The sequence below is a fragment of the Hyla sarda genome, chromosome 6 (assembly GCF_029499605.1).
Source record: "Hyla sarda isolate aHylSar1 chromosome 6, aHylSar1.hap1, whole genome shotgun sequence".
Classification (NCBI taxonomy): Eukaryota; Metazoa; Chordata; class Amphibia; order Anura; family Hylidae; genus Hyla; species Hyla sarda.
This window is the reverse complement of record NC_079194.1, coordinates 277,991,741-278,004,337: the sequence shown is the minus strand read 5'-3', so window position 1 is coordinate 278,004,337 and position 12,597 is coordinate 277,991,741. Positions and strand designations below refer to the sequence as shown.

The following is a 12,597-nucleotide window of genomic DNA, read 5'->3' as shown; positions in this document are numbered from 1 at the left end:
TGGATGAAGGTACTACGAGAGAAAGAGCAAAATGAAACCAAAGAGCTGGTACGAATCCTGTGAGCTTGGTGTGCTGACGTAACCAAAGGACCCAGACCAGCACAGGACAATGTATATTTTATTTCGACAGTAAGGACGACCCGTTTCAGGTCCAAAAACAAAGTACACCCATTGTAGTCATGGATGGGGATACTTGGAGAGAAAGAGAAAAATGAAGCCAAAGAGCTGGTACGAATCTTCTGAGTTTGGTGTGCTGGCGTGGCGCCAGCACACCAAGCTCACAGGATTTGTACCAGCTCTTTGGTTTCATTTTCCATACATAACTACAACAATTGGGTGTACTTTGTAGTTGGACTTGAGGAAGGCACGAAATAGTGCCAAAATGCGTTGTCCTTACTGTCAAAATAAAATATTCATTGTCCTGTGCTTGTCTGGGTCCTTCGTTCATGCCCAAAAAACTTCACTAGTGCCTCTAAGACCATTTTTTTCTTCCTGTATTCTTGCTACTATTTGTTGGTCTCCCTTTGGGAGCCTGATACTGGTCACAGTGCAGCAGCCATAATTCTTCTCCATCTCCTACAACCAGAGCTGCACACCCAGGTGCCACAACTCCTAGGAGCCGCACACCACGGTGCAACTACCTAACAGGTTGGTATATCACTTAGGTGTGGTGGAGGGTGCTCACCAAGCTGATATAAATTAAAAGGGAGTGCCCCCTATTTTCCCCCTTTTTTTTTTTTTTTTATCTCTCCCAATATCATCTACAGTTTAAAGGGAGATAAAAGAGCGCTCTTTGGTGCATTAAAAGATATGTATATATATATATATATATATATATATATATATATATGAAAAGGCTAGGCATGAAAGCCACTCACCCTAAATTGTACACAACAGTGGTATGCACGTGAAGAAAGTGAGTGATCCGCTGCCCTCTGGCTGGTATAGTTCCAAAGAAAGATAGGGCTATAAATAGGACGCAGGCTCCACAAGGCACAGGATAAACTCAGCAGGAGAACAGGTAAAAGGAAGGTGGTTTAATCCCAAAATGCCATCTACAGAATATCATCTACAGAGCTGACTAATTCTCTAAGTGAAGGGGCGGCAGTAGATAAGTGCTGCCGCTTCTTTACACCTATACTGCATTACATAGCTCTTGGCCTCCTACATTGAAGAGAATTACTACAGAACTCCCATTCATTTGAAAGGAACTCTGTTGAATAATGGGTGGACACAAGCGCTGCTGTGCCAAGAGAAAGCCTAAAGCTCAAAGTGTCCCAGAGGTTTGATCCTAACCCATCCTAGTGCTATTGTAGAGGGTGAGCAAACCCCTTTAAATAAGTTCTATCATTGCTCGTGGAGTCGTGGGGATATTTGTTCTGTGGAAGAGGTTAAATATGATCAAAATGAATGGCAATGTGAAATACCAAGCAACACATTTTAAAAGGAATGTAGGCAGATACATTAGGTAGGTTATGGACAAACTAACTAGAACACCAACTATGGATAAGACAAAATATGTCAAAAAATAGAGAAATATAAATAACAAACAACATGCTAATTACTTGATGGAACCAGGTGGTGGTAATTTTCTGTACTCCTTACCTTGTTCTCAAGAAAGCCCCACACAGACTTAAAGGGTTACTGTCATTAGAAAAAAAAGTTGACATGTTGCCCACACATGGCAAAAGTTTAGATCGCACCAGGTCTCACTCCTGAGACCTACTGCGATTGCTAGTCATAAACTGTGGAAATTTGCAGCAGAGCACTCTTCTTTCTCTGGCTGTCAATCAAATTCAATCTTTTCTCTGTAAAGGTTATAATGACTTGAACAGAGAAAAAAATGTCGGATCTGCCAGCTGGCTGGGGAGTGGGCGGCACGCTGCTGTTTGCTTCTCCAGCTTATAACAAGCTTTAACATTTTAGCCATGTGTGGGCAACATGGCAAATGCTTTTTCTAAGGACAGTAACCCTTTAACTATTATTCAATCTGTGTGTGGGGGGTTCTTGAGAACAAGATTAGGAGTAAATTCTCACCACCTGGTTGGGGAGACGCTTTACTTCATTTTCATGCTCCTCCATCCAAGACCCAATGCTCTAAGGAGTGTAGTTTGGAGCATTGTCATCCTGAAAGATTGCTTCATCATTTGGATACAAAGTCTGGAGCATGGGATGGAGTTGATCAATTAGAATATCCAGATTCTTCTGGATTGTTACTTTACCTTTGAGGATTGACTATTAGACCCAAAGAGAGCACCTTGATCCCAAACCCTACAGGAACCCCCATAATGCTTGGCAGTAGGTTTAAGACAGTCAGCATATTAAGCTTTATCTGGTCATCTCCAGATATACACATGACCAGACATGAGAAACAATGAAAAGGGACTCATCTGACTTTATATGTTTTAATGCCTCTAGTGTCCATGTTTTGTGGAATGTCAAACACCATGCTATAACTGTGCAAACAAATGTTTGGCTAGTGCAGCTCTGTCATTGATATTATCTTAGTGTAGTGCATATCTGACGATATGTCTTCAGATATGAATGTCCTTGCATTTGTTCTAAACTCTGCAGTTATTTGGGGGCCTTAGTTTAGTATTTTTTGGGCCACAATTTGATGAAATGGTATTCTATCCCTTGTTTCAAACTTTAACTTTCGACCCCAGCTACTTTTGTCCTTAGATGTTCTGTTGGGTCTTTCCATACTGAGATGTGATCAAGGAAACAGGAGACCTAGGCACACCTATCAGCTTGGGTTACAAACTCCTCTACCAGATATGCAACAACAATCATTCCCCTTTGGTCTGACATATCACGTCCCTATACGTCTGTATAGAAACAAGCCAACCGGCACCAGAAAGCCTTCGAAATAATGAGAACAATGTCCAAAGCCCGCGCAGCGGGGGACCAGGTGTGTCGGCAAGTGTGGAGGTGCTAACAAAGTGATATACAGGTAATAGAAAAAGTAACGTTGCACTCACCACAAGACACAGCATGGAGGTTTTCAAAACCGGGTTTATTCGTGAATACAAAGTGCTATACAGTCAAAGCAGGTTGGAGGGAAGGGAGGGGAGCAGACATCAGCTCCGTGGAGTTGATGTCTGCTCCCCTCCCTTCCCTTCAACCTGCTTTGACTGTATAGCACTTCATTTTTACGAATAAATCCGGATTTGAAAACCTCCATGCTGTGTCTTGTGGTGAGTGCAACTTTAATTTTTCTATTACCTGTATATCACATCCCTATAACCAACAAGCACATTTTTTAAAGAGCACAAGTCATACAGTGTATCAACAGGAAAAAGGAAAAAAGCCTTATTACTGGTCAGAGCGGGTTTTCTAGTCATTTTGTCAAACCCTGGTGGGTGAATAAAAATATAGATGGTAGATAGGTAGTGAATATTATAAGTTTACTCTTCATGATAAATGTTCTTCTGTCATAACAGCTAAGTTCATTCAAGTTTCTACATATATATATATATATATATATATATATATATATATATATATATATATAAAACCAAATTTGACTCCATTAGGTCTCTTTATTTATATTCCTCTAAGCTTCAGTATTATCGTAATTCCTTCATAATGCAGGAATATTAGGAAATTATAGTGTAATCCCCATATGCATTGTACAGATTTATAATAATCACTAACCTGCCCTCACGTAGGGATTGAACCATACGCATATAATCTTTTTAAGTTATCAAGGACATTATGCTCCATTTATTCAATCTCTCTACTATATAGTTTTACAGAATCCTTGTAGTTTCAAGAAAACTAGAGTGCCTGTTTCTCTTATAATGGACACATCTAATTACAGTATTTTGTACAACATATATTTATATGCCAGGTATGAATTTGCTTTTCCAAAAATAAACTATTTTCACTCTTTTATTTCTTGCTGCTGTAGGACATATGGCTGGTGACCATACTCGACTAGAGCTTCACCACCTGGAAACAGGCATAATGACCGAACGCCGCTTCCTTTCAGCCCCGCCTTCAAATTTCTTGGGTCACTTAACAGCTCTCCGTTACAATGGCGCTCCATATCTTGACTTATGTCAGGACGGTGAATTGGGCAGACGTTGTGAACTTAATGCTCGTGCCGGTGGTCTTCGCCCACTGCTAGCTGATCCTGTAGTGTTTCGATCGGGACCGGCCTACCTTGCTCTTCCGCGACTTCAAGCCTACGCTTCTATGCATCTTCTTTTCATGTTTCGAGGGCGACACCCTGATGGACTCCTACTTTACAATGGAGGTCAAGGGCCTGATTTTATTGCTGTGGAGCTGGTGAAAGGGTGAGTGTTAATATATAATGAACAAATTTGTTAAAGTGACCTAACACTATTTATTTTATGTCCAGAAGCAAAGCTGCAGCAATCCATATGGGTTATCGGATATTATTCACAAGTATTACTTCTGAAAGGCTTGGGACACCGGGGTCTTGCTTTTTGCATAGCACTGAATGCCCCCTCCAGAAATTTGGCGAAGGGCAAAGGGGGATAAAAGGGGAATGAAGTAGCACAGGGGGGAAGAAATGGCACAGGGGGTGGTAAAGAGGGGGTGATGAATTTGCACAGAGGGTAATAAAGAGTGAATCAAATGGCACAGGGGGGATCAAGGGGTAGCATAGGGGGTAAGGGGGGAGGATTTGGTACAGGGCACAGGGGGATTAAAGTGGCGCAGAGTATAAAGGGGGAGTGAAATGGCACAGAAAGGTTTAAAAGGGGGAAGAATGAAGTGGCATTGCAGGGATCAAGAGGGGGAATAAAGTGGCATGGGGGAGGAAATGGTACAGGGGGTGATAAGGGGTAATTATACGTCACTGGGAAAGGAATCACATGTAAAGTAGAAGCTAGCTTGAAAAATGGGGCAAGTGCCTTGTACATATGCATTTGTATTAAGCAACAACTTCTAGCTTCTTTTAGGTATGTTGTACAGTATGAAATTGAACAGGAGTAGGAAGACACACAAAGATTTATCAGTAGTATAGAAAGATGTTTAAAGGGGTATTTTAGTCTAATTGTTTCAGGAGAAGAGTTTAGGTTGACACAAAATTTTGCAGAAGTGACCAGTTTCAGGCAGCTGCTGCCAGGGCAAATAAAATCATGAGGTGCATCAACACTGGGGATGTCAGTCGTCCCCAGTGTTCTCCCATTTCATACATAAACTCAGCATGGATTTTTTTTCTCCCCATGTGCATAACCTTACATTTATCTGTGTTGAACCTCATCTGCTACTTTGCAAGTCAAAGCTATCCAGATCCATGTGTAACAGTGCTGGGTCCTCTATTGTGTTATCTACTATATACAGTGCAATGTCCTCTAGTGTTTTATCTATAATACACAGTGCATTGTCCTCTATTGTGTTAACCGCTTCATACAGTTTAATATAATCTGCAAAGATTGACACTTTACTGTACAACCCTTTAGAAAGGTTAGAAATATATTAAAAAGAATAGGACACACAAGTGACCCCTGTGACTCTAACTAGTATCACCCACTCAGAGTATGTACAATTATTAACCACCCTCTATCACTGAGCCAGTTACTTACCCACATACACAGATTTACCCTCAGCCCAAGCATTATCGCATTATCATTTTATGTACCAACCTTTCATGTGGTACGGTATCCATATAAAATGTTTTGGAAAAATCAAGATATGCGACATCCAGCGATTACCCCCCCCCCCCCTCCAATCTTGAGTACACCTCCTCATAAAAGCAGTAATAAAAGTACAATAAGAATATTCTGAACATAAGAAATATCAACCCGTAGATACATCTGTAACCACATACACGATGCTGAGCTCCTCATAGAGAAGAAAATTGAAGACAATAAATTATTTGTTTAGTAAACAAGAAATTACGGCCCTTCAGGTACCAATGCTTGCCATGGATTTAATAGAGATTGACTTTCGGAGAAGGGAGTTCATCGATATGCTCTAGCAGGGAGATTATTCACTAATTCATAGACCTGCACGGTAGGCATGGCAACACTTATTAGGACTTGGAATTCAGGTGACCACCTTGACCCAAGTAGTCACAGTATATAAAAATAATTGCAACTATAAAGCATGTTAAAAATGTAAAGAAAAAATGATTGCAAGTGCAGTAAAACACGTACATAGCCAATTTGTACCGAGAAAATGAAAGGAATGCTTTTGAAGCATTTTGTATATCCAATGTGAGAATATGTTTCCAAATACAATAGATTTCCTCTCTTCTTCTGCTTGCTCTGTATTGTCCGGCCCGCAGAGAATGGCCATGCCAGCCCCAATTGTTGCTAGCTTAAACATTCTTAAGAGAAATATGGAAGCGATTTTTAAAGCAAATAGTTTTGAATACCTTTTTAAAGTCAGATTCCCCCCCCCCCCAAATTCTATTCTATCTGGTAGGTCCATTCTCCTCTGTCCATTATCTCTGCCTGTTTGGACCTTGAGCATAGAGCTATGGTCACACAGTGTATTTCAGGCATATTTCATAAAATAAAAAATAAATGGGTCTGCAAAATCGTGGAAAGATCGTGTTCATATTTTTATTAGAAATGTGTTTGACGTAAGTGTATTGGGAAGTAGATGTCTGTGCACACAATATGTAAAGAAGGACATATTTTGTATTGCTGTGTATGGCCCCTTTCATACTGCGGTTAGTGCATGACAGTGTGATGGCCGCTGCGAGAGCCGGACAGAATAATGGGAGCAAAATTAAAGCATGTGTTGTTGAATAATAGTAAATGGGAGCCAATGGGACCCATTCTTTGGCGTTGCACCCCGTTATATGAATGGCCATTAACCCTTTAAGGACCCAGCCCATTTTCACCTCAAGGACCCGGCCATTTTTTGCACATCTGACCACTGTCACTTTAAGCATTAATAACTCTTTGATGCTTTTACTTTTCATTCTGATTCCGAGAAAGTTTTTGTGACATATTCTACTTTGTTAGTGGTAAAATTTTGTCGACACTTGCATCATTTCTTGGTGAAAAATTCCAATAATTGATGAAAAATTTGAAGATTGTGAATTTTTTTTGAAACTCTCTGCTTATAAGGAAAATAGACATCCCAAATAAATTATATATTGATTCACATATACAATATATCTACTTTATGATTGCATCATGAAGTTGACATGTTTTTACTTTTGGAAGACATCAAATTGCTTAAAACTTCAGCAGCAATTTTCCCACTTCCAAAAATCTGTCAGACACCTGTGGGGTGTAAATGCTCACTGTACCCCTTATAAATTTCCGTGAGGGGTTTAGTTTCCAAAATGTGGTCACGTGTGGGGGGGTGGGTCAATTGTTCTTGCACTATGGGGCACTATTTTCTTAGCCAAAAGCCCAATGGCACTCCATCTCTTCTGAGCATTGTAGTTCACCTGCAGAGCACTTTACATACACATGTGGGGTATGTTCTTACTTAGAAGAAATGGGGTTACAAATTTTGGGAGGCTTTTCTTCCTATTTTCCCTTGTGAAAATGAAAAATTAGAGCAACACCAGCATCTTAGTTAAACATTTTTTTTTTCCTTTTCCCATCCAACTTTAACGAAAATTCGTCAAACACCTGTGGGGTGTTAAGGCTCACTATACCCCTTGTTTTGTTCCATGAGGGGTGTAGTTTCCAAAATGGGGTGACACGTGGGTATTTCTTTTTTTGCATTTATGTCAGAACCGCTGTAAAATCAGCCACCCCTGTGCAAATCACCAATTTAGGCCTCAACTGTACATATTGCGCTCTCACTCCTGAGCCTTGTTGTGCGCCCGCAGAGCATTTTACACTCACATATGGGGTATTTCTGTACTTAGGAGAAATTGTGTTACAAATTTTGGGGTCTTTTTTTCCTTTTACCTCTTGTGAAAATAAAAAGTATGGGGCAACACCAGCATGTTAGTGTAAACATTTTTATTTTTTTACACTAACAGGCTGGTGTAGACCCCAACTTTTTCTTTTCATAAGGGGTAAAAGGAGAAAAAGCCCCCCAAAGTTTGTAATGCAATTACTCCCGCGTACGGAAACACCCCATATGTGACCCTAAACTGTTTCCTTTAAAAAATACCACAGGGCTCCAAAGTGAGGGAGCACCATGCGCATTTGAAGATTAAATTAGGGATTTCATAGGGGTGGACATAGGGGTATTCTATGCCAGTGATTCCCAAACAGGGTGCCTTCCGCTGTTGCTAAACTCCCAGCATGCCTGAACAGTCAGTGGCTGTCCGGAAATGCTGGGAGTTGTTGTTTTGCAACAGCTGGAGGCTCTGTTTTGGAAACACTGCCGTTCGATACATTTTTTTTATTTTTATTGTGGGGGACAGTGTAAGGGGGTGTATATGTAGTGTTCTATCCTTTATAATGTGTTAGTTTAGTGTAGTGTTTTTAGGGTACTTTTGCACTGGTGGGGGTTTATGGTGAGTTTCCCGCAAGGAGTTTGCGCTGCTCAAACTTGAATCAGGAAATTCACTGTAAACCCACCCGTGTGAATGTACCCTCTACGTTGACATGGTGGGCAAACCTCCAGCTGTTGCAAAACTACAACTTCAAACATACACTGACAGACCGTGCATGCTGGGAATTGTACTTTTGCAACAGCTGGAGGCACACTGGTTGGAAAACCTTCAGGTTCTGTTATCTAACTCAGTATTTTCCAACCAGTGTGCCTCCATCTGTTGCAAAACTACAACTCCCAGCATGTACTGTTCTACAACAGCTGGAGGTATGCAACTACAACTCCCAGCATGGCGAGACAGCCGTTTGCTGTTCATGCATGCTGGGAGTTGTAGTTTTTCAAGATTTAGCAACGGTTTAGAACGGTTGAGAAACTACTGCACAGTGATCTCCAAACTGTAGCCCTCCAGCTGTTGCAAAACTACAAATCCCAGCATGCCCACACAGCAAACAGCTGTCTGGGCATGCTGGGAGTTGTAGTTTTGCAACATCTGGAGGGCTAGAGTTTAGAGACCACTCTATAGTGGTCTCCAAACTGTAGCTCTCCAGATGTTGTTAGACAACTCACTGGCTTCCGTAGTCCCGCTGCCGAGCGTCACCTCCGCCGCTGATGGTAAGTGGGCCTCCGGCGCCAGTCCCAGTTCCCCCATTCTGCCCGCACTACTGTTGGTGGGCAGAATGGGGGAACCGAACTTTAACCCCCCCCACCCCTGATCTGTTATTGGTCGGTCACTTCTGACCGACCAATAGCAGTGATAGGAGGGGTGGCACCCCTGCCACCTCACTCCTATCCCTTCTGGGGGATCGTAGGTGTCTTGGACACTCCTGATCCCCCTTATTTTACGGGTCACCAGAGACCTGTATGACCCGGAATCGCCGCATATCGCCAGTCTGAATTGACCGGCGATTTGCTGAAATCGATGACATGGGCGGGTCTCAGGACACCCCTGGGCATTTGCACTGGGTGCCTGCTGATAGAAATCAGCAGTCACCTCAGTCCGGTACTCACTAGGTGTGCGGCGGGGACCAAAATTTTCACGTGCCTACAGGTACGCCCTGTGTCTTTAAGTACCAGGGCGTCAGGGTGTACCTGTACGCCCTGGGTCCCTAAGTGGTTAAAATCATGAGAAAATAAAAGACTTTGATAGCTGTTCTCAACAGGGAGCAACGGCAGTGTGAAAAGGGCCTTTTTCCCTTTTCTTTTTTTAAAGGGCAAATCTTATGTGAAAAAGCTCATCCCCGCCTGAAGCAGAGGCCACCACACCCCTTCCATAAAGCTCTATGGGAGAGCTGAAGATTGCCGAACGGCTCTCCCATAGAACTATATGGAGGGGGTCGTGACGCGCTCCTGTGCTACAGCACAGGGGCTCCAAACAGAAGATTGCGGGGGGCCCAAGCGCTCGGACTACTTCGGATAAGGGATACGTTTTCTAACATGAGATTTTTCTTTTAATTAACATATTGTGTGCAAAATAGGATCAGTACAGGATAAGTAATGTAATATATGTACACAGTGACCCCACCATCTGGAGTACAGAGGGTTCAGGGATAGACAGAGGGGTCTGGTGGAATACAGAGGGGTAAGGGATAGACAGAGGGGTCTGGTGGAATGCAGAGAGGTAAGGGATGGACAGAGGGGTCTGGTGGAGAACAGAGGGGTAAGGGATGGACAGAGGGGTCAGAGATGGACAAAGGGGTCTGGTGGAGTACAGAGGGGTCTGGTGGAGTACAGAGGGGTCTGGTGTTGTACAGAGGGATCTGGTGGAGTACAGAAGAGTAAGGGAGGAACAGAGGGGTCTGGTGGAATACAAAGTGTTCAGGGACGGACAGAGGGGTCTTTTGGAGAACAGAGGGGTCAGATATGGACAGAGGGTTCTGGTGAAGTACAGAGGGGTCAGTGATGGACAGAGGGGTCTGGTGGAATACATAGGGGTCAGGGATGAACAGAGGGGTCTGGTGGAGAACAGAGGGGTCTGTTGAGGTACAGAGGGGTCGGGATGAACAGAGGGGTATGGTGAAGTACAGAGGGGCCAGGGATGGTCAGAGGGGTCTGGTGGAGTACAGAGGGGTCAGGTGGAATACAGAGGAATAAGGGATGGACAGAGGGGTCTGGTGGAGTACAGAGGAATAAGGGATGGACAGAGGGGTCTGGTGGAATACAGAGTGGTCAGGGATAAAAAGAGGGGTCGTCTGGTGGAGTACAGAGGGGTCAGGGATGGACAGAGGTGTCTGGTGGAGTAGAGAGGGGTCAGGGATGGACAGAGGGGTCTGGTGAAGTACAGAGGAATTCATGGCTTAGTGAGGTTAACAACATGGTTTAGAGTGGACATTCTTCCTGTCGTATAAATAATACTGTAAATTTCTCTACTCTCTGCCAGCCCATGTTAAAGGGGTTCTCCGGTGCTTACACATCTTATCCCCTATCCAAAGGATAGGGGATAAGATGCCTGATCGCGGGAGTCCGCCGCTGGGGACCCCGGGATCTTGCACGCGGCACCCCGTTTGTAATCAGTCCCTGGAGTGTGTTCGCTCACTCGCGAACACGCTCCGGGGACTGATTACAAACGGGGTGCCACGTGCAAGATCCTGGGGGTCTCCAGCGACGGGACTCCCGCGATCAGGCATCTTATCCCCTATCCTTTGGATAGGGGATAAGAGGTGTAAGCACCGGAGAACCCCTTTAAGCTATGTAAGGGTTAAACCAGCTGAAACAAACCTTCTAGATAAGGACACAGGGGCAGACAGAGAGATCCATGTCCTGGGCTGATGGTGAATGTACCTCACAGCCCCTGGCCAGGATTACAAGAAGACTTATTTCATGAAGATAGATTTGAAAACTTTCTCAGCGGCGGGCTCCCTCAGCTCCGTTCTCACTCACAAGGGGCCGGCCTCCTCCTTCACTATACAGTGCGGCCACAGCTCTTAAAGCGGCAGTCACAGCTCTAAAAGCTGTGACTGCAAGTTGCGCTTCCAGTGTATTCAGTGTAAGCAGGGAGGAGGCCTGGCCCACCGGGTTTGCCCGACGTGTGTTTCTTAAAAAGGGGTCAAAATCCATTAAAACTCTGACTTAGGTGACTGTGGACAGCTTTCCCATACAGATGCAAAAAGTGGGCATGTCGGCCACCGCTTCCTTTCTTGTGGAGTACCGGGGAACCAAAAAGGAGATCATGGGGGTCCCAGCAGTCGGATCCCCCTGATCAGACATTTATCTCCTATCCATAGAATAGGGGATAAATTATCCTATGCCACAGTACTTCTTAAAGAGGTCACCACCAGGAAGCAGTAAGCTGTATTTTTTTTAAATGCAAGTTTAAAGGAATGTATCTCCTAGGTATGTTGTTTTCTGATAAGAGGAAGATACTGAATTATATTCTTTTTTTATAATGTTTCTATTTTCTGATTATAATTTTTTTTATTTTTTTTTGGGACATTTTCATATTCATCTGTTGATAAAAGCATTTAGAGATATGATTTACTGCAAGCCCCAATTATATAGCCAGCAATGCATACAATGCAACAAGACACACAGCAAACAGATATAGAGCAACAATATAAACTGAGCTGTGAAGCAACCACAGAGGCCCCTTGAGGAAATTTGGTGTGTGTAATCCCATCCGTTCCCGCAACATGTGTGCCAAATCCCGCCTGTTCCCGTAACGTGTGTCCAATCCAGCCCGCTTTCTTAACATGTGTGTCCAATCCCTCCTTTTCCCACATTGTGTGTCCAATCCCGCCTGTTCCCGTAACGTGTGTCCAATCCCGCCTGTTCCCAAATTGTGTGTCCAATCATGCTCGCTCCCGCAACATGTGTGTCCAATCCCTCCTGTTCCTGTAACGTGTGTCCAATCCATCCCACTCCCGCAACATGCGTGTCCAGTCCTTCCTCTTCTCACATTGTGAGTTCAATCCGGCCCCCTCTTGCGACATGTCTGTGTTCAATCCCTTCTGTTTCCGCAAACATTTTGTAAGGTGCCTTCTGCTTAGTTATAAAGTGAGAAAAATGGCACATCTGCTTAGTACTGCAACCCACATGGCCGTTAGTGATTTGCAGGGACTAATATATGAGTTTTGGAGTGTGCCTGTGCATATATTGATACAGCTATAAGCTGATATGCCATTCAGGAGCATAGAAAAGCTAGCTTTTCCA

At 43.6% G+C, this 12,597-nt stretch overlaps 1 protein-coding gene across 12 annotated transcripts in view; it reads left to right on the top strand.

The window, feature by feature from the left end:
• Positions 1–12,597, top strand: part of NRXN2 (neurexin 2) — a gene marked incomplete at its 5' end in the record, with an annotated part of 790,596 nt that overhangs the window by 420,737 nt on the left and 357,262 nt on the right. For all 12 annotated transcript variants that reach the window (XM_056527422.1, XM_056527430.1, XM_056527429.1 and 9 more), the window contains 1 exon segment: positions 3,914–4,301. In XM_056527422.1, coding sequence (XP_056383397.1) covers positions 3,914–4,301 — 388 coding nt within the window.